This window comes from Hippocampus guttulatus, chromosome 12, assembly GCF_054856545.1.
Source record: "Hippocampus guttulatus isolate MCC_2025c chromosome 12, RoL_Hgut_1.0, whole genome shotgun sequence".
Taxonomy (NCBI): Eukaryota; Metazoa; Chordata; class Actinopteri; order Syngnathiformes; family Syngnathidae; genus Hippocampus; species Hippocampus guttulatus.
In genome coordinates, this window is record NC_141272.1 from 2,982,016 (window position 1) to 3,008,550 (window position 26,535).

The following is a 26,535-nucleotide window of genomic DNA, read 5'->3' on the forward strand; positions in this document are numbered from 1 at the left end:
TGACAGAATATTATCACGTTAAAAAGTCATGTCAAAACATCATGGCTTTGATTGCGTTTCGTTTTAGTAGGTCGCCTCGTGTCTTTATATCTGATCTGTCATATTGACAGCACGTTTAATGTCAATGAATTTGTTTCCTCAGCTGAAACAAAAAAGATTTTATTGGTGTCATATTTTTTTTCCCCCCTGGCAGTCCAAAATCCAATTATGATAACGCTCTGTGCGGCCTAATTATAATTCATATTAATGTATTCTTGAGTGATTGATGTCAAGGTGTAAAGAATGTGAATAAGGAGTATCCATGAAGGAGACTGCCAAATCGTTAATGACTGATGTTGATATTTTCTCCATTTGTAATTAAGTGTGAGCTAGGATCATGACGCTGATTGGTGGCTTCGTTGTTTTGAAAAATAGCGTCGTAATGTCACCTTCATGTCGGGACCGTTCACAATTTTACTGACACAAATGAGTTTTTTCTGTGAGGGCAGGCAGGCGCGCATGTATTATTTGAATTATTGATGGAAATTTCTACAAAGTCCGTTTTGAGGAAAGACAACACTGTCACAATGAAGATGAGATCAAATGTTTTCTAGAATTTGCACCTTAAGGACCCCCACCAAAGTATTTAGTTTTATCCACATGCTCATCAAAAGCAAGATCCTTATCCAATTCCATCTCCATCAAATCTATATTTTAATTCAGATCCTCACCCAAATGCACACATCCAAAATTTCCAACTTGATCAAGATCCACACCACAAAATCGGGATCTTTGCCCAGATCCTCGCTAAAATTCGGACCTCTATGCAGATCCTTACCAAGCGTAACCCCTTGATCCAGATGCCCACCTAAACATGCATTTTCATAGAGATTCTCAACAAAATGTGGATAATTAATCAGATCATCACCACAATTCACATTTATGCAGATCATCATCCAAATTAAAACAATGACACCCCCCCCACGCCCTCCCCCAAAAATTTGTATTTACTCTCAGGACTCGCTAAAATTCCCACCAGATGCTCATTCGGATGCAAAGGGTTCTTCCCATTAATTTAATTGCTGCAGAACCTTGCTCACGAACTGTAGTGTGTTGTACAATTTCCATTTTTATTGCATCAGACTGAGTGCGGTGGAATAGGCCATTAAAACAACACAGCCCGTGTTGAATGTTGCACGTATGATTGACACTCGCTGCTAATTGCGTTTGCGATATTGTCACCGATGCGTCATTAAGCCGCAATGGGTGAGCTGCGTTGTTTAGTCGCTGCCAATGGGCCACTTTTAATTGGGTTAATCATCAGGTGAAGTCAAAATAGCACTTTGGTGTCTCACGTTAAAAAAAAAAAAAAAAAAAAAAAAGACTGAAGGAATTATGACGATGGTGCGAAATCTTCGTTTGACAATCATAACTTAGCTGACCGAGTCGCTGAATTGTTACCCTTCGCATGACCGCCGTCTGATAAATATTACAGGACTCATGACCGGTGGAGACCCGAGCAGACCAAAGACCATACTTGAGTGAGAGCATGCAAAAAGGCTTGGCTTACACAGAAATGCAAGCCTCAGCGAAAGGAATAATCCACGCCCTGATGCGTCAAGCGCCAGAATTACTGAACTGTGCTTCCGAAACTGTAAACAAATGTTCCCAAGCTTGTATGAATACACTCCAGTGTGTGGTGACACGGCAGCTTAGCGGGGGGGGGGTGGAGTTGGGGGTCTTCCATAAGCCCCCCCTCCTCCCTCCACCCTACCCCACCCCGCCACCCTCAAAAGCCGACAATTGAAAAGTGTCTGTGCGAAACATGAACAAGCTGGTCTGTCGGCTTTTAACCGGCCGGAGAAAATTAGCTGTGACCTGAGCATGGAGACTTTCTGCTGACACATTCAGAGGGAACGTGTGTGTGTGTGTGTGTGTGAGAGAGAGAGAGAGAGAGAGAGAGAGGAAGAGCAAAGGGATGCTTGCATTAACATTCCGAACATGAAGGCCGAGACATGAAAGGGGAAGACGGGGGGGGGGGGGGGGGGGGGGGAGCTCATTTGATGGAGCCACGGAAGCTGGTTTGTAGATTAGTGATGATGCAAGCTCTTGTTCGCTGGTGACTGTAACGGGAGCCTCGTGTATTGAATTAGAGCAGCAGGAAGATAACATAACATTGACACACTTTTTATAGGCCAGGTTCAATTTGGGGGCGGCGCAAGGGTGAGGCTGTTGCTTGCGAAGGACGAATTGGCCCTTTTGCTCGAAGGCTCCCCCTATTGGTGCGGACTGTTCCAGTGTTGTTAAAAAAAAAAAAAAAGTCTTGATTGCTACTTGGACCTTATGACTTGGTGTAACATACCTCAAACGGGGGTCCCTTGGGGTGCACAATTCTATCTTGACGGTCTTGCCATAAGTGTCATAATGTTGTTGTCGTGTTTTTAAAAAGAGAAAAAAAAGGAGAAAAGAAGTCACAATAAAACAGGCGAAAATTCTTGTGCTAGGAGGTAAGGCCATGGTGAGAGGGATTAGTTGCATGCTTGGTGTGGATTAAAATCATTTATCATCTCAAAACATATCACTAAACATGCCCAAAAATGTACAGTACCGGTTAGTGTTTGGAAACACCCCATAATTAAGTAGGTTTTTCCTTTTATAAAAATCTCCTAAATTATAGATGAATGAAGAAATATTGAGGGAATTATTTTGAAAACACAGAGCAGAATATGTTTTATAATTTGGATTCTTCAATGTTTTTTCTCAGTCAACTTTCTGATGCGGATGACACTTAATCAGAATCAGAATCAGAATCAGAATCATCTTTATTGGCCAAGTATGTAGAACACACAAGGAATTTGTCTCCGGTATAACACGCTGCATTAGTATCATCGTAAACAACAAATCATTGAACCATTTTAGAGTAACCAGTAGCAGTATGAACTGGAATGACTTTCACTTCACAGTTATGCATTATCAAGTGTTAATCGCTTGACTTCCTTGACCTCTTAATATATTTGAAACAATATGAACTTGAAGGTTTTTCCAAAACCTTTTGACTGCTACTGTACGTGATAAAAAGAACCTACAGCCGTTGCGTTCTGTGGGCGTAAAAAGCAGGATGGGAGAGCATTTCACATTCAGTGAATACTTCACACTTTCTTCTTTTGAAGTTTGATTGTTAAACTCAAATGTATGCTGGGCCAAGCGGCTAAAAGTTCAATTGCACCCAAAATAAATTACAATGAGTGGTTTGCCGCTGAATGCTCCGCAAGACATCAGTGCTCCTGAATGCTGAATACTTGGAATAAAAAAAAAAAAAAAACTCCTCCTTGACACCCGAGTCCGTTCATCGCATCTCTGCGATCGCCGGCCGCCCCGACACGTCGGCTCTTTATTCCCACCGCAATTACTCTTGCAGGCTGATTAGTTGCGCGCATTTTCTTGATGTACTGTTGAGCCGCCAATTGTTAACTGCGCAGGGGGCTGTACAGAGAGCTCAGCGGGTGTTTATTCAGCCGTGCGGTAGCGGTGGCGGCTGAGAGAACAACACGAACACAGGAAGCGCTCGCGCCAACATCTTGTCAGGTGGTCCTTATTAGGGCTCAGCAGGTCGCCCGTCATATGTGGGAAGTAACAAATTAGAATTTACTTTTTCAGATTCGAGTGTTTGTGCTTGACTCGCCAACTTTACTTTTGCTCCTTCTATTTGAAAACAGATAAGCGATTCACGTTCATTTAAGGGAACACGATGCGGCTTTTGGGTGTGGTTAGCAATAAAGATAAAGACGGACTGGAAGTGTCACACAAAGGCATGAACGTCGACTTCCTTGATAATTTTCCCCTGTTGTGAATTTTACTGTTCACCGCAAATCGTACTGAGCCAATTAAACGGTTAGGCATGTGCATTCCAAACTTTCGAGAGGGGTTAATAAAGTTAAACTTTAAAGGTTATGATGCATTTCACCCCGATATAGGCGTGTTATTTTTTATTTTTTATTTTTTAAAACAAAGACGTTATGTTTTGTACTGAAGTATATTTTAGACTCTGCCCTTTGTTACTTCAGCAAACTCATCGAATCAGTACTTCTACTATTACCAGAGCATTTTTTTATGTACGTATCTGCACTTCAACTTGAATATAGAGAGTGAAGTGTTGAGTGCATTCTCCCTCCGCCCTGTGTTGGCAATTTGGGCCAAATCAAGTGCTGCCATCTGTGGGCTAGTGTGGAACAGCAAACACCTCCGTTGTCCATTTCGGGCCAAGGTGGTAGTGTGAGTGATGCTCTCCGGAGGATGCTGTGTGGAGGAAGAAAAAAAAAAAAGTACAAGAAGAAGGTGACATCAGCAGCCTCCATTTCCCAGAGGGGAGGGCACTGGAAACTTTAACGAGGTTACTTCCGAACTCCAGCAGGGAAAGTGAGGGGTGTTAGGGTCGTCGCAGTTGGCAGCGTGAAATATAGATTTATGAACTCCATTAAGCTACATTTTGGTCTTTTATTGGACGGCCCTGCAGCATTTACCCAGCATGTAAAATCCCTTTGTGTGTGTATATGTATCTATGCATGTGTGTGTGTGTGTGAGGAGGGTGGGGGGGGGGGGGGTATTTTGTAGATTAATTGCAAACAGCTTGCTCTTTTACACACACATAAGGTCCACGTCATCGGCGAATGAGGTGACAAAGGCCACTAAATACCTGAACTGGGACTGCTGACATGCGAAAAGAGCAGCCGCTGGGGTGTTTTCAGAGTGGAGCGAAATGCGGGTAACCGCGGTTGCCCCTTTTCACATGCCCAGACTTGCAAGCTGTCCACTTCCATGCCAATGTTGCACCACGTTGACACCACAGTGGAAATAGCATGAACAAATTTTTTCATTTGGCTCCGGTGGTGTGGTAAATGGTCAAATGTTGTATGTGGTGTCGAGACACTCCACCTGCTCCAATATTTTCCAGTTGTAGTGTCGTGGGTTAGCCTAAAAGCCAGCACCCACTCAGAGGGTAACACTGAAAAGAAAAAGAAAAAAAAGGGGCTTTGTAATATTGCGCTTTGCGATTGAATTCAATGGACATTGTCCTGCTCCTTCTGGTCCGTGCCACCCAGGGGCAGTGAAATACAGGAGATACAGGTACCCAGTTACAGCTCCTCGGTTGGTAATATAAGGCATTCTTTGCTGATGAAAAAGGAGACATGCCTTTGAGATTTGTTATTATCAATTTAAATGTTCTGTTGCTTTAAATCTTATTACAGCGACGCTATCCGTTAGCCTGTCCATTGTGTTTTGCATTGTTTGCCGGCATTAAGCTAAGCGGGCTAAGCTACGTGTTTGTTTTAAACAAACATGTCATACTCTGTTGAATTTGACAGTAAAGTTCAACCGGGAGTAGCATTAAACAACTTGAAGCCTCTTATTTGAGGTATTCTTCGGGTTTTGACAAACTCCTGCTTATTGCGAAATGGGTTGCGTTCACTGCCACCAAATACTGCATATCTACAAATTTTGCTCGCAAGTCAAGGCAGCGAATATGCCAAACGACAGCTCCTATCTGAAAAACTATCTCAAGGTACCGCTGTACTGTAAATACGCGCCACCTACTTGAATATTTAAGAATAGTGGTTGAGGGCAGCCGCGAGCACCCGCTTGTATGAAGTCATGACTCCAGTTGCACCCCGAGTAGTGGAATTTTATAGTTGCCGTGAGATACATACATAACACCGGCTCCAAGCGTTTGCCATTTTTATATCACAGCTTTGGACACCAGTGAGCAACCGCTTTTAAGTCAGCGCTGACCTCAGTGTTGTTGTTTTTTTTTTCTCTTTAATACTCCAGGTGGCTTTTCCACCCTTTGACTTCTCACCTGCTCCATTTGGAATGTGTGACTAAGTCGTTCAGTGGGGAGCATGGCTAACACAACAGCCCGCCACCAGAAAAAAAAAATGGCTTGAATGGCTGTTTGCGTGGAGTTATTCAAAATAAATGTCCGCTGGCAGTGACGGCACAAGGGGGTGTACTCATCAATTTTCAGCGGGTCAGGATTGGAAACCGCCTCCTCCTGCTTACGCGCATAAAAAGCAGCGGCGAAACGGGTGTGTCAGTGCTGGCTGAAAAACCAGCAGTGCGCTTCCTCGAAAGTGGTCATGCCCTCATTTGAAAATTACACGTGGTCATTAAATTTGACATTTTATTTCATCCTCAAAGTCTTTGTTCATCGGCAACTTCGTAAGAAGGAAGTCATGCTTCCTTTTCCGGCAACAAATTTAGCGGTTGACATTTGCAGGGGTAAATTATATTGCGGCAGTCTCATCGTGCAGCCCCCAAATCGTACTAAACCTGAAACTGAACTACCCATTTTTTTTCCCTTTTCAATTTCTACAGCAACCCATTTAGGGAGCTAACCTAGCTGTTGACATTTGTGCCGGGAAGTGCGATCGGTGCGACCGCGTGATACAAAATCCCGAACCGAACTCTCGGAGTATAACTAAAACCGATAGGTAGCTAACTTGGCGGCTAACATTTGTGTGGACAAGTGCTATCGTGGCCGATTTCAGGATTCTCCTTCGAGGGATTTACTTAATAGTTTAATTTGACTTGACGATTGGTTGGGCAACCACTTCCGAAACATAACTATTTATGCACAAACAACTGAAAAATCATTTTGAGATGGTAAAAGGATGGATGGCTAGCCGGACGTATCGTCGCTGTTACAGACCACTTGATCTTAGCCATCTTGTGTCAATCGTCATTCAAAAATCAATAGGGCTCTTGCTCGCAATCCGCATAAGAATAATCCCTGAATATTCGCCATGCTCAGTTGACATACAACCCCTGCCGGGCGGGGCCCTTGCGGTCCAGTGGCGAAGAGGCGGCGACAACGGTCCGCAGGGCTCGAACACTGGCCGCCGGCGGGAAAGCTGCATCCGAGGGTTTGCGTGGGAAGCGTGACGCTCCGTGACATATCCATCATGGCGCTCGGGGGGGGGGGCCGGCGGAGCTGACAGGAAACGAGCAGGGGCTCGGGAAGCCACGGATGTTTACGTGCCGTGAAGAGCAACAATTGCTCATACATCAAGTGCAGCCGTGAATAACAGCCGCCGAGTGCTCGTGCAGCAGGTTGAAGGTTGCTGCCACCTTCCAGGGAGCTGCAAAAATAATAACGCTATTCTCATTGTTAGCATGAAGCCTAGCGGACTTTTATAAGGCCAAACTTTGTGGTGGTTATAAATATAAAGTCTTTTTGTTCTGTGTTTTTGTTTGACTGTAAACTTCAATTTGGAGTGCCATCAAAATTGCCACCACACAGTGCAGTGAAGTCACTCACACATCAAGGCACCTCTGTACAAATATTGTCATAATGCGCGTTAAAATGCAGACGGCGCTCAAAATACCAAACAAGGTCCAGGGCTTGTTTTTTTGAGCGGTTCATAATTATTTCCAGAGCCCGATATTTACATATATAGTGTCTGTTTTTGTTCCGGCAGCGTGTCTCTGCGTGAAAACGTTGTCCTTGAAAACATGTCGACTGCAGCAGAGAAACAACCGCGTGACTCGCTCCAGTCACGCCAGCTCACGTCCGCCTCATTGAACGAGAAGCCAAAGGTGTTGCGCCTCTGTTGTTCAGAAGGCAAACCGACAAACAAAACATAATGAACCACAAAATCGAGCCCTTTCATCAAGAGCCTGCAGCCGCATCGGGGGAAGCAATCGGTGTGAGGATTTGTGATGTCGGCTGCGGCTCGTGTACACAAAATGAGGAGTTCAATTTTTGCTGGCACCTGTGAAGCGCCGTCGCTCCACACCCTTTATGCGGCGCGAGCTCTTAAAATCATCCATGCCAGCTGCTGGCGGGCTACGCAACAGGGGGGGGAAAAAAATGTCATTCTGATTCAGTCTGTGCGCCTGTGTGTTGGTTACACAGCAGACTATTGTGTCTGGCATTTGCATTAGGGCCCATGAAATCCAGCCCACTGGCTCGCGCATTGCACAGCAGCGGCTGTGGCTGAGCTGTTGCCATGCTCCAGCGAGATCACACGCTTCAGAGATGACCATATTTTTTGGCGGATGGGGGGGGGGAGGGGAGCGTCACAAAAATAGAAGTGTTAGGCTATGAGGAAGCCGGTTTGATTTCACTTGAATTTATCGTATGTCACATTAAGCCGTTTACAGTCAGGGGAGCGATCCTTGCCGTCGATCGCAGAAAAACCAGCATATGACGCACGCTAATTGTTTAAGCTCAGGCACAACAATACCGATTTTTTTTTGGGACGCCAATGCCGATATTGGGGAGAATAAAATTGGGATGAATTGGATCAGTAATTTAAAAAATGTATAATGAATAAAATGATTTTGTTGGTCCCTTAACGCTCTCAACCATTAAGATGTGAATTACAAATAGACGATTTGACAGTTTTACAGTGCCTTGTCCTTTAGTATTTAATATTACAACTGAGAAGAAATTCAGCAAAAGTCAGACGATTTTGGGGAGGGGGTGGGTTCCAATGTCATCTTTGTTTTGTGTTGTACTTGTAGAGTGTTAAAAAAACTAAACAAATACATTTAAAAAAGCAGGGGTTATAAAAAAAAAAGATCAGCCACAAATTGCGATTCAAAACACTTGAATGACATCTTATCTCATCTCGCTACATTGCCGCTTAAAGTAACTTGTCAGATGATTGGATTTCAGCAGAGCAAAAACAATATTTAGCCTGCGTGCCCGGTGGTTGTTTTTTGCTTTGGCTTTTGTAAAATGTGAAGACTTGTTTCTCTTTACTCAAATCTGCCAGCTATTAAACCCGGCACCATAAATATAAGATAAAATCTGTAGTTTATCTCAGACGAATACAGCCACAGTGGAAAAAGGTGAAATGGTTCATTGCACCCGATTCCCAACTGACGTAGCTATGGAGTACATGCAAGCCAGGTGAGGCTTTTTTCTTTTTTTTCTTTTTTTAACAAGAAGAAGAGAAGCCCAAATGCTAAAGCATATTAGTGATAAAATGACGCACTTCCCAAATTTCATGCAAATTTGGTATGGCGGATTATGGCAAGGAACAGCAAACATTAGCCTCTGCTGCCGTTTGCTATCACTTCTCAAAGCGCTTCTTCCCTTTTGCTCTCTCACTCTTGACTCTCATGTTAATTTGATCGACAGCACAATATTTAATGATTGTTTCAGAGTGATGACGTTACCTAAGGCTCCGCCCATCCCCACAGACCCACTGCAAAATTTCCGAATCGGACAACGAGCACGAACATTTGTGACGAGGGAAAACCGCGACCGGGTTTGCAATCAGGTCAGTGAAAAGATCAGAATAGGTTCAAAAGGGAGAAAATTGCACGTTAAGAAACGGCCGGCCTCCTCCGAGGCAGCCATTGTTGTATCCAAGGGCTCGTTATCACGCTATCATGTGCTCATACAAGACACGGTCCTTTGACGATCCGCTATTATGGGCAGTGAATCAAGGTAGCAGGCGAGCGAGGCCTTGTCTTGTCACTGCGGGGAGGGGGTGCCACGTAATAATGGAGTCATCACCAGGGCGGCTCTCCCCTTCAGAGTGGAGCCGGCCGGAATGCGCTGCCCTCAAGCCTTTGATTGGTCCCCGGTGAGCACTCTTAACACGGAGGACCGCTTCGACATGCGGTCGAAGACGTCACCGGGGTTGCGGCGCATCAAGAATCCTCACCGATACAAAAAAAAAAACACACACATGGCCATGACCGTTTCACTCACAGCTGTAAATTGTCATTTTTATCAACAGCGCGTGACGGTTCAGGAGTTCCCGTGAACACGAATTCTTGTTGTCTTTGTTCCAAACGGTCACTACTGCGATTCATGCAGGGGGGTTTTTTTCCCCCCCAGGCTCAAATCTGGTAGCATCAAGTGTGAATATGCCCCGCTTTTTTTTTAACATGCATTTTATTTTTATTTTTTAATGTCTGTAATTCTTGCAAGTATATATAACACACACAAAAAAACCATAAAAACCCTCTGTTGTTAAATGAGATATCACAAAAGTACTTTAACTTGGCGTACTAAAAAAGTAAAAACACAATGATGGGGGGGGGGGCAGGGGGGGGGACATGAATCAATTTTTGTAAGTTTTACAGTAAAGCGTTCTGTGATGTTAGAGCCCGAGGCAGCCTCATAGATTTTCTATGCAGAAAAAAAACTACCTTGTTTCGTAACTGTTGCCAATTTTGGGGTTCAGTTTTTAATTGATGGCTACTCTTTCCTGGTGCAACGTTTTCATTTATCCTTGCCTGACATTGGCCAGGATCCAAACTGCGCTAGCGATACAATGGGCAACAACATGTGCCACTTTTTCAACTGCACGGCTCACTTTTGTTGATGACTACATCGTCGATATGCAGATAAACACTGCGAGTGGGTGTCGTCCGCTGCGGAATGAATCCCGCCGCATGTCGCCGTTTTCCTGCGCCATCCCGTCATCGGCGATGGATCCGCAACGGGTTTCTCTCTCTCGTCCGCCCGCTGACACCGTTATCCTTCTTTCCCGCTTTGTGTAGAGAAACCGATGGCGCGGGGCCCCCCGGGCGGTGTTATCGGGATCCTCGGAGGCATCGTGGCCATCGGCCTCATCATCGGCGTGGCCGTCACCGTGGTCATGGTCCACCGGCGCCAGCAGAAGACCCGCACGGAGACAGATAATGACCTGTGAGTACCAAGAGCCTTTTGACCAAAAGAGTGTTGTCGGCCAGGGGACGTCAGGGGGGAGATTAGATGTGAACTCGTGTCGTCTCCCCAGAGAGACGAGGGGCTTTGAAAGGCACAAAAACACCATTCGCTCAGAGTTAACGGTGCAAAGAGGGCGCCGCCTCCCTCCCATTCATCCTGAGAATCGTGCTGTTAGTCAGTCTGATGGCAGACAAAATGGTAGGACCACCTCTCAGTGGCTGTATAATATTACGAGCGGATTTTGTGGAACGGAAATGAATGAGATATTCCTCGCGGCCATGTTTTCGAGGGTGCTGGTATCGGGTGTTTCCTGGCAAATTTTCCACTTTCATTGAATTAAAAAAAAAAAAAATCTAATTTATTGACGACAAATAATGTGCCTTCGTTTATTTATCGGCTGTAGGTCAGCGACGATAGCAGGAGGTAAAATTAACCCTTGTTTCCACTTATTACTATTTATACTGTCATTAGAACACCGGTGCCCAACTAGTCGATCGTGGTTATCCGGTAGTCCGCCGACCGGTCCCAAGTCGCTCAGGAAAATGGAGATGGGGGGGGGGGGGACTGATTTGTGTGTCTATGTGTTATGAGTATTACAGTGGTACCTCTACTTATGAAATTAATTGGTTCTGGAAAAAAATGTCTTAACTAGAAAATTGTTTAAGTAGAGACGCGTTTTCCATGTAAATGCCCTAATCCGTTCCAAACCCCCCCACCCCCCTCAAAATTAAGACATAAATGTTTTCTAAAGCATAAAAATGAATCAAAATATGTAACAAATACATGTTACAATTAGATCATTGCACAATAAATGAGAGTTGTGCATAATATAAAAAAAAAAAAACATTTCTGAGGTGAATTGATATGACATCATTTTTTCAATGCTTATAGTGGACAAAATAGTCCTGATTATCATTTGCGCCATAATTGTGCAGCGCCGTGTGCTAATAGAAATGAGCATGTTCGCGGTAGTGATCACCTGCCACCTCAAAGCACACGTACAAACGGCATACAATAATACTCACCAGCAGATAGGTCTCTGCTTCGTGAGAACAACGGCTATGTAGTACATTGAAGGGCTATCTTCTTCTTTTCTATTATTTTCTCTTCTTTGTTAATATTGACTCGCTTGCATACTTAAAAAAAAAAATGGCCACTGTAGCAGGCGAGGTCAAAAAGTTGTCGGCGCGACTTCGTTAAGCCCTTGCATTCAAAATGCCGCCTTGACAAATATCTAGCTAATGTTGTGGAAAATTGTTTCCCAATGCAAACAGGTCTTTAAAAAGGCAACGAGTGGATCGATTTGCTATTTATTGTTAGTGTTCCGGCAGAAGACTTTTAAGACGGCCAGCTTGCTTTTAAAGTTTATCAGCTAATCTGCCTCTTGACAAAGCGGGGGTTCATAAACTCCTCGAGGTTGGCCAGCTGCTGCGACGCCGAGGTAACAGCGATGCAGCTGAGAGGACACACGCTACCCAGCTGAAATAATTCTAAATGTGTTTGCGAACATGGAGGCGGTAAGGGGGAGGCAAAAAGAAAGACATCAGGTTGTTTTTTTTTGCGGGGTGAACTGCAAAAAGCCACGCGGTCCAAAACGTGAGCGCTCACGTCGCACCCCGCTAATTGCCCGTCGCAGACACCTGGTCTTGGCAGATTGCGCGTTGCTCGGTTGCCGAGGTTACCGCCACGCTCTCGAGAAAAAAAAAAAAAAAAGAGCAAGATGCAAAGAGCAATTCTGGTACAAAATGTCACGGTTCCGCACAGGGGTCGCCCCCTCTGGGAATATTAACAAAACGAGTGCATGGAGACTATTCGGCTACCGGGAGAATTTTCAAGATGAGCCTAAAATGTAGCATAACCTTTACGGGTGAACTTCATCTGACTTGCGGCAAACTTTTGGAATGCCCAACTGTCCAACTTTTAAGGACTTTTTGCACAACTTGCTCATCTCGAACAAGATGCTTAGCCATGAGAGTTTCTCACAAACATACAAAGTCTGTATCACTTCAACCGCCTTCTCTAATCCCAAGGGCTGTACTACTACTTTCCTAGTTAGATAAGGCATTGGCGGCATCTTGTGGCATGTTTGGGTGTTTTCGAAAGGGCCCCATGCCAATAGGTGTTTTTTCAGAGAACGAATGTGTGTGTGTGTGTGTGTGTGTGTGTGTGTGTGTGTGTGTGTGTGTGTGTGTGTGTGTGTGTGTGTGTGTGTGTGTGTGTGTGTGTGTGTGTGTGTGTGTGTGTGTGTGTGTGAAACAAATCTTTTTTTTTCTGGGGGACCCCATGGCATCCCATCAAAGAGTCTTAGGATCTGGCCCTCTTAGAACCACACAGTTGGGTTTGTGAGGTCTTGTTAACTTTTAAAAGTGTAAGACAATAAAAAAAAAAGTGAATGCTAATCTACTTTTTTTAGTCCCCCCCCCCCAAAGTGTCCAAGAGGATTGATATAGAATCGAAAATGGAATCAGAATAGTGAAAATGTTGTCAATTTGCACCCCTACTTTTATAGGTCAAACTTAAAAAGAAAATATGGAAATATCTCAAAAATCTACTGCGTTAAAGGGGGGGGGGGGGTGAGGACGTTTTTTGAAACCTGCGTCAAAATCCATTGTACACAAAAAGCCATCTCCGATTAAAATGTACTGTTGACGAGTGTCATCTACATAATCAGGTGAGATTTTCCTCCTATTCTTTATCTTCTTCTCAAAAGCGGTGCTGATCTCAAATCCAAAGCGATGCAACATTGCCATCTACAAGATTCAGAATGTCATTTTAGAGGTTTGCCAAAACTGAATTTCACAAACAAGCCGGGCATGCCTACACATGAAACAAATGTACTTAACCAATATTCTGTACAAGTAAGTGGTTGGATTCCAGTTGACCAATGAAGACATCTGCAGCGAATGTGTGCCTTGGCTCAAAACAAGTTTGAGGAACACTGAGTTTAAAGCAAGTGCAGTAGCCTCTTGACACCCCCCCGCCCCACCACCACCACAACCGTCTCCCGCTCCCCACCCTCTGCTAATCTGTCTTTCTCTCTCACTGTGACGTGCGAGTAACTGCTATGTGCCTGTCTGTCTGTCTCCCTCCCACTCTCGCCACCCTCAGCATCGCCGTTGCGGCTGTAACTGACAGTTGCGTGACACAGGCTGCAGAGAAGCCAGAGTCCGCCACAAGGAAAGTAGAGGCACCTGACCCCAGTCTGTCCCCCGCCGAGCCCTGCCCCCCCGGATCCTCTATTCTCTTGCCCGCCTCCAACGGCGGCCTGCAAGTGACATACTTGAGCACGCCGCTGTGAAAAAAAAAAAATTGGGCCGCCGAGTGAGGAAAAAAAAGGAATAAAAATGCGGCACCGCACGTTTGATGTCAAACTTTGCTCAAATAAATGTGTCTCGTTTGATAAACTCCGATAAATCAGACTTCATTAAAAGCCTTAAGAGGGACTATCAAGCCCCGAGTTTATCTGATTAGGTGAGCTCGGGCTGACTGCTGGCAAACATATCAAATCAAATTGCTAATCAGAGGCAAATCATGCGTGATCTGATAGAGGATTTGGCTGCTGTTATCTTCTCATGAGCCCAATCTCTCCGATAAAGTCATTTGTTAAGAGTAGTGCAACCTCCTCTCCTTTTGTCTGCCGTTCTGAAACCCCCTCTAAACACCCCCCCCCCCCCCACACCCCTCTTCGCCAATCCGCCCCACAACCAGTCGCCGTGCACGATTGTCGTCGCCCATGCATGTCAAAAGTTGTGTCCGTGGTGTTTGAGTGTGCATGCGCCGTCGTCTAAATGTGGACTTGGAGCTTCAAGTGTCCACTTTGTTCGGTGTCTTTAAAGATGAAATGTGTTCAGATGTTTAATCGAGTCAACGTTTGGAGGTTTTCGTTTTTATCAGTGGCGGGCCATGCATTCAGCGGGGGGGCATAATCCACGGATTAATTGCGTCGCAATCACGGCGCAATTATGGAGGGTGTCGGGACTGCAATATAACATCGCGCAGCTGTGTCGAGTACATTATCTGGAGCGCTTCAGAATCAATATTCATCTAATGACACGACCAAAAAAAAAAAAGAAAAGAAAACGAATAAATGATACTCACCGGAGATGCGGGTTATCAAATGTATTCAACGGGGAGTTTGCAGTGTTAAAACCGCGAGCAAGATTTCAACGGGGCCTCAATAAAATCGCGGAAATGTTTTGAGGAACACACGATCACACAATGCTTAGTAAGCATTTTTCTTTTTTAAATCTTGCAGTTGACAAATACTCCATTGATTAAAACTAAATAAATAAATAAATACAACTCACACTAAAACTAATAAAAACTAAACTAAAAGGAAGCATTTTCCAAAAAAATTTATAAACGCGCTCTATAATTAAATTAAAACTAAATGAACTTTAAAAAAAGCCACAACGAAATAAAAAGTATCTATAATGAAAAATCCCAGTTGATTACAACCCTACCGCACACTCGGGGGCAGCCAAGAGAAATGCTACAAAATGAAGAGAACCGACTGTTGGGAATACATTTATAGCGTTTCTGGAACAAATATTACAATGTCGGTTGTTAATATAGGTCAGCGCTTCGAATCATCTTGAGCCCACTGCTGATTTTTATAACGACGCGATGCAGAAGGATCTGCAAAACCCTCGACGCCGATACCACCACGGCTGATTGTGTTTGCCCCCCCGGCCAAGCGGCACACGGCGGGACTCGCCATCGGTCAAGGCTAATAAATCACACAGCCGTTTAGCAGCCCGAGCGGCTAATGATTATCAAAACAGACGGGCGTTTGTCAAAAGCGATAGTCTGGGAAGAATGTGTTCATCGCTCTTGCTCTCCCCCCCCCCCCCCCCCAACCCGACGTGATTTATGACCCGCTGCCTGAAAATGCGTCCGCAATTGTTCGCGCGGCATCGGCGGTGCACCCCCACTTTGCGAAATGAATTTGCTCACTCGCATTCCTGACAATGACACAGTCGCAAACGTCGACCGGGATCAATCACTTTGGCACCGCCGTCCGTCTCTGCTAACTTCCGCGCGGGGGCACGGGGAAACCCTGTCGACGCTGGACGTCGTCAACAGATTTCCACCACTGGGACTGAAGGAATATTTGACTTGAGCGGGAAAGAGGATGTTGAAGATTTTAAAAAAAAAAAAAAAAAAAAAAAAATGATGCTGAATCATGCAAAAGTGCTTTTAAGGAGATGTTCACACCTGGTGTAGGCGTGCACACAAACCACAGTCCGATCGCATGATCCACCGTATTGATTGAGATAATTGATGCCACCCCAAAATGTTTTTAATTGCCTATAGTAATAGTTCAAGCAATCAACATAATCCAAGTTATGTGCACATTTTACAAATAATTTTACAACATTACCCTGACAAATAAACTGCTTCCAGATTTGATTCCGAACCCCCCGCCCCCAAAAACTGCACCTGAAGTGGGCAGGTGTGCTTCCTTTGCTACTCATAAAAATAGCAATTATCAAGCATTCATGAAATATCCGTCATTTACAGCTTCAGGTTTTTAAGAGCCACTCGGCAAAGCACAAAAAAAAATGGCAAAGGCTCTCTCAAAACTCATTTCGCTCATGATAAAAATGTAAACATAGAAGGGAAAAAAAAAAGATGTTTTGCTTTTATTTTTTTCCTTCAGATGAGGATAGTACGTATGGGGTCATGTTTAACTGTAAAGATGTTGGATACCACTTATATCTCGACCGATACCAATACAAGTGCTCACCATTGCCGCGAGTACTTTTATATAATTTTTCTTCTAACCCAGTGATCATTTTTTTTTCCTTTTTGGGAGCCTTATTTTCTTACGCAGATGATGAGTTGCAGTGTGTTCAACTGCTGCAATAGAGCGCCAAATAGTCAATTATCCATCCATTTTTAAGTATCTTTGAGTGGTATCGGCAGCCTCCATGAGTACCAAATAGGGCCCGACTGATTAATCAGACGCTTGTTTTTCCTTTTTCTTTCTTTCTTCACAACAACTAATCAAACAAAGAGTGACGAAAACGCCTTCCTCACAGATTGACAGTTCTTTCGAATTCCGGCGTCACCTCATCTAAATTCTCGTGAGAACAATTGCATGATTCCGACACATTTGTTTGAATCTGCCGATCCATTCCCGGAAAACCGCGCTGAGCCACCGAGGCAGCATCGCCGCGTTTTCACGCGTTTGCCGGCGCTTTATCTGGAGTGCGACTCCCTGAGAAAGCGACGCACGCGTGCCAGGTGTAAACGACATACCGTAAGTTCTTGCATGAAAACTTTGCAATGTTTGCCCCCAGTGGCTTGTAGCTGTCAAGCAAAGTGTCACCGTTGTTGTTAATTGCTCCGAAATTTGGTGCTTGAATGTGAAATGCTGTTCATGCGGTGTCGTCGTCTTCTCGTAGCCGTTGTATTTGTAATCTACCAACGCCCGGGGTCCGGATGTAAGCCGACTGTGTATAATTGTCACATTACGTGTTCTGCGCCACGACCGGAATTTTTTTTTTGATAAAGTTGTCCACCAACAAAAGACATTTGTTGCATTCTTTTCTTTTTTTCTTTTTTTTTTCCTTCCCCGTAGCCATTCACGAGACAATGCGAGAAAGTAATTGCCTCCTGAAGATCATCACATCGCTTTCATCGCCCGAGTGCAATTAAAAGTATCATTAGCATTTAAATTGCCAAATAAGATTGTGATCATCAGAAATCAATGAGAGCAGCGAGGGTCAAGTCCGGCGTTGTGCCGAGTTGTTCCACACGAGTAAAACAGCGGCATCGTGATCTCAACAGGTTTCGCCCTGATTGGCTAAAAATGGCTCCCGCGGCTCATAAATGATGGTCGAGAGAGAGAGAGGGCCGCCTCTTTGTGAGTGCATTGTAGGACCTGGCCCGTAAATCTCTCACCCAGATTACTCCTCTCACTTCGAGGGATTAGCAATGTTTTCCCCTCGCTATCCCCCTTAAATCTCCCCTTAAGCTGCCCTGAGCTTTTGGTGTCCAGCCGAGCAAGGCGGGCGAAAGGTCCTCAAGGTTGGACGCCTGAGTGCAAACCTGGATGGAGCTCACCCTTTGCTCCCCCCCCCCCCCTCCCCCACCACCGCCACCACGCCTCCCCACCCTACGCGTTCTCCTGGCCACAGGCGCGTGGCTCTTATCAGCTTCCATTAGTGTCAGTCGACTTCGAAAGCCTGCCACCCTCATTACTGCGTCGTGGCACAGCTGAGGTACGAAACTTGGCGAATGTCAACCGACTGCCACGACGCGACACGCCGCGCGCAGACGAGTTGGCTTGATTAGCTTTTGCGGAAGTGGCTGCAAGGACGACACGCGTGCTGAATATTTGACGTCTGAGAGAGCAGTTATGCGGAAAGTATGCGTGGGTATTATTATTACGTCACTATTGCTGTGGAATTTTATCTTGAGAGCAAAGGTTGTCAAAATGGGGTCCCTGGAACCCCGAGAATCTGCAAAGTAATTTGCTGTCATTTGTCGTATCATTGAAAATGATCACATAGATCACATAGAGTACGTCTGTCATCCCTGCATGTATGCATTTTGTATTTCTTTTAGAAGTAATGAGATACGCGTATTTTGGCAACATCATATTTATTTCTTATGGAATTAAAGCATCTTTTCCCAAGTCATAGGTGGAGTTGTATGCATGACATGATCATGGAAAAAAAAAAAAGTCAATATTGAAACTCATCAACAACCGTGAATTTGTAGTTCAAATGTCGCTGCGCGGCACAAACGTTGCTCCAGAGATCCTCCAAAATTGCAACATGGGAGCCCATCAATGAGATGTTTTTGCAACCGCGTCAAAGCAATGTTTTTGAGCTGGCATGATGGGGAGGACTGAGATGGTAGAACCCCGAATTTGTTGTCAGGTTCACGATTTCTTTTCCTCCTGATAAGCCCCAAAACTTCAATTGATCAATTAATCATGATCTCAACTGCGGTGCACAATACCCATCTGTATTTACGTTTTTTTTGTCTTTTGTCTTTTTTTTTTTTTTTTTTTTTTTTTTTAGAATAAACAAGACTCTTTTTACAAAATAAGGAGTAGAAAGTACAGTGGCGCCTTGAGATACAAGTGACCCGACTTCAAAGTTTGTCGATGTACGTACCATATTTGACAATAAAACTGACTTGACTTGCCCATCGTTGAACCGACTTATTCATTTGTTTCTCTTGACTGGCAAGCAATAATTTAACATTAGAGCATTGTATGGAGGCAGTGAACTCACCACAACTCACGTCACAACAAGCGGCAAGTCTGCTAGCTTGATGCCAATACATATTTGGAAAGGCCATAGAGGGGCTAACAAATTGCCTCCGAGACGCAGCGTCATCAAGCTTGAAGCAAGAGACGATTGAATACAAACGGTAGAGCAACACATGTAGATGGAAACTACAACAATCCTCAAAGGCATATATTTATTCTCCCGCGAAGAATGACAATTGGAATAATAACAGAGTAGCTTGAGACCTCCACCATGTCCGACTGTTTTATACAAATGTTTTTGTTTTTTTTTTATTTTGGTCGGGAAGGCTAGAATATTTTAATAGCATTGCCATTCATTTCAGTTATGTGTGGTCACAGATCGAATGAAACGCGTATCTCAAGGTGCCACTGCATCCGTTTATATAAATACTCGCGTAAATTACAAATGACTGAAAAGTCCACTTCAATTTTGTCATTGCCGTCCATGATTCTTTTACGCGATAGTTGTCTCTGTACAACTTTGATCGTTCCTCCAAGCAATGAAAATTGTCGATTTTTATCACCCCTATTTCCCGTCGCTGCCGGTTAAAAGAAAGAAATAAACAAAATTATGACATTGACGAATGCCAGCTTGTATATGCAGTGTAAAAGGGTCTATTGACTCCTACGGTACCCCAACTTCCTGGGATGGGACGTCCTTTAGGCAGCTGCGAGGCAAGCGCTCCCCTGAGCGACGCCAACAGCTGCGGCTTTGAAGCCTTTGGTGGCGCCGAGGCGTACAAATTGAAACTGATGACTTTTTAATCCAACAACATCGGTTATTATACTCTCCCGTGAGTTTGTTCCCACTCTTCTTTGCGCAGTTTCCCCCAAACAAGCCCGTGCCGGCGGCGTTACCCGATGGCAGCTGTTCAACCGAGAGAGCACAGAAAAAAAAGACGTCTCGTCGTGGCTGCTCGTTTTGAAATATTTGCCGTATTTTTTATAGATTTGATAGACAGAGTGCGCGACAAAAAAGAAGATCCAAAATGATCATCTTTGACGGTGATAATATTAAAGGGGAACTGAACCCTTGCATCGAATGATCAAGCAATCGAACTTTATCAGGAAGCCCATCTGTCGATGGCTTGTACCTCTGCGCGCATCTTGAAGCGTGGAAAAGAAGTCCCCAAATACGTACAGTACATCGAGAATAAACCCCAGCGGACGGAGATTTTACGACGTCCCGGTGCTAGCTTTGACAATGAATTAAACTGCTATGGACGTCACTTTTTATTTCATTCGGAATTGTATCATGAGGCATCATCTTTTGCCAAACAAAATGTTAAGCGGAGTCGGCACGCCAGTCTCATCAACGCCTTGTAAGAGGTTGTTTTGCTGAAGAAAAAAAAGGAAGCAGCTGACTGCCAAAACAGTGGGAAAATGTTTCTTTTAAAGGAAAATTGCTATAAAATAATCATTTTTGATACTCCGTACATATACAAGTACATGAGCAACATCACGTTCACAATCACATCAATTTCAGTCTTCACCTTATGACACGTTCACATTATTAATTGACTGCATATTATTATTAGATTAAAGATGAAAACTAATACAATATGACATTGAATAAAAACATGCCAAAATAATAGTGTATATGTTGCCCGCAATGCAATTACGTATAAGATCCAACAGGTGTCCATTTTCAGAGACGGAAAATGAAAACGAAAAACGAACACACCTTACACTGGAAATCCGACAAGCAGCACTGAACCTCAAGACTGTGCAGCAAATGTGCTAAACACTTAATCCCCGTGCCGCACTTGCACAGTCGAATGAGATCCAATACAAGCGCCTATCAAGTACTTGAAAAAAGTAATTTAATAAATAAGTCACGGGGGGAGGGGGGGGATAATTCCCCAAAAATAAATGTCACTTTTTATTTTTTCGAACCGCCAAGGGCTCACCTTACCATCTCACTTCCTTTGTGCTGCACGGACTATACACACACACAGACACACCGTTTCATCTCACCCGATGCTTGCTTCGACTGCATTCTCCCAATTTCGACATCCGATGATGGCGGCCGAGGAGAAAAAGAAGGTTGCGACGGAAAGAAAAGAGGTCCCGCCTGGGGTAGGGGTGTCTGCGTGTGTGCGTGCGCGCGCGCGTGTGCTCGCCGTGAAACATGACGGCCCCCTCCGAGCCGCCGCTGCCAATGAAATGTCATCATGAGAGGGCCCCGCGGGTTTGAAGAAGAGATCACGGCGCAAAAAAAAGTGTGTATAACCCCGGCGATTCATCCCATCGTGGAGGTGGATGTTAAAAAGTGTCAAATGTTGGCTGATGTTATTGAAAAGAAGCGACATGTAGGTCAGCGCAGGAGGCGTTCGGCGGCTCCTCTCTTTCACTCGCTGTGGGTTGATGTCACGCTGCGTCGATGGTGGCTCGAAATGAGATTTTTTTTTTCTTCCAAGGCAGTTGTCAAAGCTTTTTGTGTTGGTGTTTGCATCAAATGAGCCAGATTACAAGTGTTGTCTTAATGAGCCCGCCGCCTCACCTCTGCGAGCTCCTGCAGCTCCTCGGTCGTCATCAGAGAAAATTAATGCCACCGCCCCCCCCGCCCCCCACCCCACCCCCCAAATGCCGCAATAGTATTGGGCTTTTTGTCACCTTGCCGAGGGGCTGCCGATGATGCCGCATGCACCAAGGCGGAGGTGTGGCCAATCCCTCGCATTGTCAGCCACGATGATGGAACCGTATGAAGTCATTCCAGGATTTACATCCATCCATCCATTATCCGAACCGCTTGATCCTCACTAGGGTCGCGGGGGGTGCTGGAGCCTATCCCAGCCATCTCCGGGCAGTAGGCGGGGGACACCCTGAATCAGTTGCCAGCCAATCGCAGGGCACACAGAGACGAACAACCATCCACGCCCACACTCACACCTAGGGACAATTTAGAGCGTCCAATCAGCCTGACATGCATGTTTTTGGAATGTGGGAGGAAACCGGAGCACCCGGAGAAAACCCACGCAGGCCCGGGGAGAACATGCAAACTGCACACAGGGAGGCCGGAGCTGGAATCGAACCCGGCACCTCTGCACTGTGAAGCCGACATGCTAACCACTGGACTACCGGGCCGCCCGGATTTACATTTACATTTTAAATTACATTGGTGGTATGAACTGAGCTCAGTCCATTGGTGGAAACCGAGTTCAACTGACAAGTGTGAGCGGCGTACCTGGCAATGACTTACGGGAACACTATTGGCGTGTTCAGTGCAGTAAGACCGGATGCCAGCCAATGACATCGTCGAGTAACTGCGAGAGTTATCTGTACATTGGTGATCTGGACTGAAAACTTTCGCAAGGAAATTCGCCTTTTTCCCCCCACCAAGCACGACCGAGCTTTGCCGCTGTAAGGGAAAACCTCTGTGACAGCCACGCGCATAGCAGACATGACCAATGCCATGCAGATGATCTCGCTCAGTTCTGAATAAGCAACGCCAGGCACAGGAGAATGAGGGGGGGGGGGGCAGTTAAGGGCAGGCTCAAGCGTCCGGCAGCAGCAAGATCCAGGATATTTAAGGTTCCAGGATCATTTGTTTTGGGAACAGACAGAAAATAATTCCCGGTCAGCCTTCAATATTGCACTTCATTCTGAGGTACGTGTTAAAAGTGGGATTTGTCGAGATAGTGGGGCTTGAAATCCGAAATATTGAACATATTTTTAGATTTGCGGCCCAAAATCTTGATGTGCGTAGGAAAAGCCGACAAACCCAGAATCATGTGAATTGCGACTTGAAACGGAATTGAGCCGCTCAAGAAGCAGCCTGATGAAAAAGGAAGGAAGCGGGCATGAATAAAATCAAAACGCATCCTCCCCAAAGCACAAAATCCGTTGGCGGTCAGAAAATAACCTGGTGATCTGGACCGAAGAGAAGCCCTTGGTGGAAACGTCGATTTGGACGAGGGCAACGGAGGAGCATAACTGACAATCGCTGCCTCTCCTTGCTGTCATGGTGTGGGGGGCTTTTTGTCAGAGCGGAAATAATGAGCGTGAGAGAAAGAGTTAAGTGGCGCGCTCATGCACACATTTTCTACGCATTAAAACGCCGGCTTGGCCTTGCCGGAAAAGGTCATGTTATTCAATCAGGACGTGAACCGGCGCCAATGAGAGGCGACGAATGGCGGATACAAGGCGTGTCGTCTTCGTTTCTCCGCCATGGCTCTTCATGTTGTGCCGGGCGATCTGACTTTGACTTTCATGGTCAGTCATATTGTCACTAATTTCTCGGAATTTCTTTGTGTGTCAAGTCGGTCAAAATAACTCGACGCGAAAGCAGCCTGTGGTTCAAAAAAAAAAAAAAGGTTGCGGACTGCTGCTTTAGAGGAAGTTGGCACCATCCTCGGGGTTCAAGGTTCCCATTCGGTTCTCCGAGGCAGCCTTAAGGTTGATGATGACATGTCAAGCAAGCGTGACGGGGTCGGTCGGCAGTAAGTTTCGACCGACCCGCAGCACCTGACTCACACCTGCGCTTCTCCCTGCCCCCCCCCCTTATATCCCCCTCATATTTCTCCCTCTAACCCCTACCCGGCATACCCATCCCCCTCACCTCAGTGTCCAATTGCAGCCTACTCTCGTTAGCGCAGTGTCTTGTCTGCAGCCTTTGAAAGGGCAGGGCACACGGCCGCCGCCGTCACGCAGCCGCCAAGTCCAGAACTATCAAAAGCCCAGGAAAAAGAGTGCAAAAAAAAAGGCAAGTGCAGGCAGGCCTTCTCATTACAGAGTGCTGTCGAAGGTGAGGGGGGCGTGACGGGCGGCCGGCGGCCGACGGTGCCCGAGTGTCACGTTGTCTTTGCGCTCTCTGTGTCCCTCTCAACAGGACCGACCTCCCGCCGGCTCACAAGCCCGCCCCGCCGCCGCCAAAGAAGAAGAACAGCGACATGAAGGGGCACTTGACATCCGACGACATCCAGGTACGGCCGCCCCCTTTTACCTCCTTTCATTTCCAAAAGCATTTCATATGAATCATTTTCTAGCCGTTCATTTTCCGCCACCCTGGTAAGACTCGAAGCTTGACTTTCACGATTGCGCTTAGGAACAAGTTGATGCGATGGCGGCAAGGCAGGAGGACGCATTCTGGAAGAAAAAAAAAAACAAAAAAAACAAGAGAATGTCGGAAATTTGGGAACATTTACCCTTTCATGTAAGCGGATAACATGATATTCTGTCCGCTGTAGTAACCGCTGTCCCTGAAAGGGTTCATCTCTGAAAAGAACAAAAAACACAATGTGTATTTACTGCAAAGCAGAATTGGCTGAGACAACCGCACGTCTACAATCGCTAACATTTCGGTATTAGCTAAGCTCATATAGCATAACCACATCCGCGCAAGCAGTCAAGGACGGATATAGCCGCTAGCGTAATAAGATAAAATAAGAAAACCTTTATTAGTCTCGGAATTCCCAATTCATAGCAGCAAATTTATGAAAGGAAGAAGTAGAAGAACAAAATATAGGAGCTGCTGGAAAGACAGCCACCAATATTAAGCATATTCATACATCGGATTCAGTGGCCCACAAACTGACACCCGGTCATGTCCTCAAAACGCAGAGTACCCAACGGTTAGCTCGTCGACAACCAGCCCACAACAAGCTAACTTGCGCCGACGCACACGTCACTCACCAAGCCAGATGTCACACAGGCTCAACATGTACTTTGTTGTTGTATCGTGCGTTGACGTTGTCGTCGTTTAGTCATGCAAAAATAATTTCGACCGCTTCCTCCCACAATCCCAAAACATTATGAAAACACGCGCGATGGAAAATAAATGGACGTTTGCTCATAAGGCGCTGGGCCGCCCTGCGTGTTGAATTTCTGGCTCTGGAAGCCCAACGCTTGTTTCAGCATCTGCGCCTCGCTATTTCCACCGTTTGCATCATGCCCCCGTGCCACACGCAAGCCTTTAACTTGATGCAAATGCCAAGTTCAGCCGAGCGGCGAAAGTTGAAACCGCTGTCAAGCAAACAATTCCTTGTCAAAGTTCAGATTCTCTTCCCCCCAAAAAATAAAATGAAATAAATAAAACCCACACAAGAGAGTCAAAGAAGTCAGACCCTTGAGCACATGGAACACCGCAACTCCCAATTCTCGTCGGGAGCGCTTTGGGGGCCAAAGTTAACTTTGAAAGGAAACCACACTACGTGTAAAAAAAAAAGAAAAAAATTGAGCACACATGAGATCGCATGCGTCTGTCTTTTTTTGCTGACATTTTGGTGCACAGTTTGTGTGCGGAACACCGAGTGCAGTTTTTGTTTTGATACAATCAATGCCATTAGATCGTGATTTGACTTTTGAAAGGAGGCTTTCAACATTAATTCTGATTTTACAATTTCCTCCGGAATGCTCAAAGCCAATGTTTTGATGGTAAAATGTTTTTTTCTTCTCCTAATTAAGAGAGCCATTTTTGTGATTTGTTACACAAGGATCAAGTTATTTGACTTCTTCATGAGGAAAAAGAGGTTTGCTACCTGATGCAACATTACGGAAATCCGCCATTTATAGCATTTTTTTTTTTTAAAGACGTTACAATACGTGCAGTATTTTGTTCACTGTGTGCTTCAAATTTTTTGAAAGTGCATTCAATTATCTACACAGCACAATGTGTTTAAAAAATATCACGCACTGTTAGAACATGATGCACGGCTGTCCGACGATGATCATGCTTCCTATCCTTCTGCAGGTGGTCCATCTGGACAAAGACGAGGAGATGCAGAAGCTTCCCCTGCAGCCGCCTTACTACGACATGGCGCCCTCTGAGTCGACCCCCTTCACCGATAAGCCGGTGAGTGCTCGTCTCCATCGAGGCCGCGTCCTCGCCCGCCGCCTTCGGCTAGGCGTAATTGCCGCCGAGAAGCTGAGCGAGGGGCCGGAGAATTGATTTACATCAAACGGGGCTCGGAGCGCGATGACCTCCGCTCCCAGTGGTGAAAGGCGAAGGGAGGCTTTACGAGCAGTCGGCCGGCGGACCCGTTTGCAGCTTAAGCACGTAAACTCATCGTTTACATCGGCGCACCGCCTATCGGGGGGTCCGCGGATATTTAAAACGTTGGATTCTCACTAATCGGGGCCTTGAATAATGACACTTTGTTCTTGAATGTGTCATTCAGAGGACTGTTTCCCATACGGCGCCTCGTCCCACCGTTGCAGCTTCCGAGTTGTAAATGCAAGAAGCGCTTGCAACGTTAATATACCTCGTTCGCCAAATGTGAATTTCACTAGGAGTGGGCGATCCCGCTTGACAGTTTGTGTAATATCACGGTATTTTAAGAGCTTTTCCTGATGTTATTTCCAATGTACTGTAAATATTAACTCATTCAGTACCAGCCAATTCTGGACCAAGTCTGAAAAGACGTTTTTAAACGTCTTTGGGAGTGAATGAGTTAAGTGTATGATTTATGGTGATTGCAGACTCATCACAAATTGGTCAAGAAAACAGACCTGTTAATGGTTGTCAATCGTCTGTGGCAATTTAAGTGCTTCTGACTGACGGCTTCCGGGATTGAATGTCATTTTGAAACATAATTAAGGACAAATGTACAATATCAACTATTTTTAGACTTGCAGTTATTTATTTTTTATTTGTTTT

General features: G+C 45.3%; 1 protein-coding gene across 2 annotated transcripts in view; it reads left to right on the forward strand.

The window, feature by feature from the left end:
- Positions 1 to 26,535, forward strand: part of nectin1b (nectin cell adhesion molecule 1b) — a 157,372-nt gene that overhangs the window by 111,707 nt on the left and 19,130 nt on the right. Inside the window, exons 6-9 of one of the 2 annotated variants that reach the window (XM_086124813.1) lie at positions 10,501 to 10,648; positions 13,778 to 13,844; positions 23,768 to 23,863; positions 25,630 to 25,731. In XM_086124813.1, coding sequence (XP_085980939.1) covers positions 10,501 to 10,648; positions 13,778 to 13,844; positions 23,768 to 23,863; positions 25,630 to 25,731 — 413 coding nt within the window. The remainder of the gene's footprint in view (positions 1 to 10,500; positions 10,649 to 13,777; positions 13,845 to 23,767; positions 23,864 to 25,629; positions 25,732 to 26,535) is intronic. The other variant, XM_086124814.1, reaches the window with a different exon arrangement.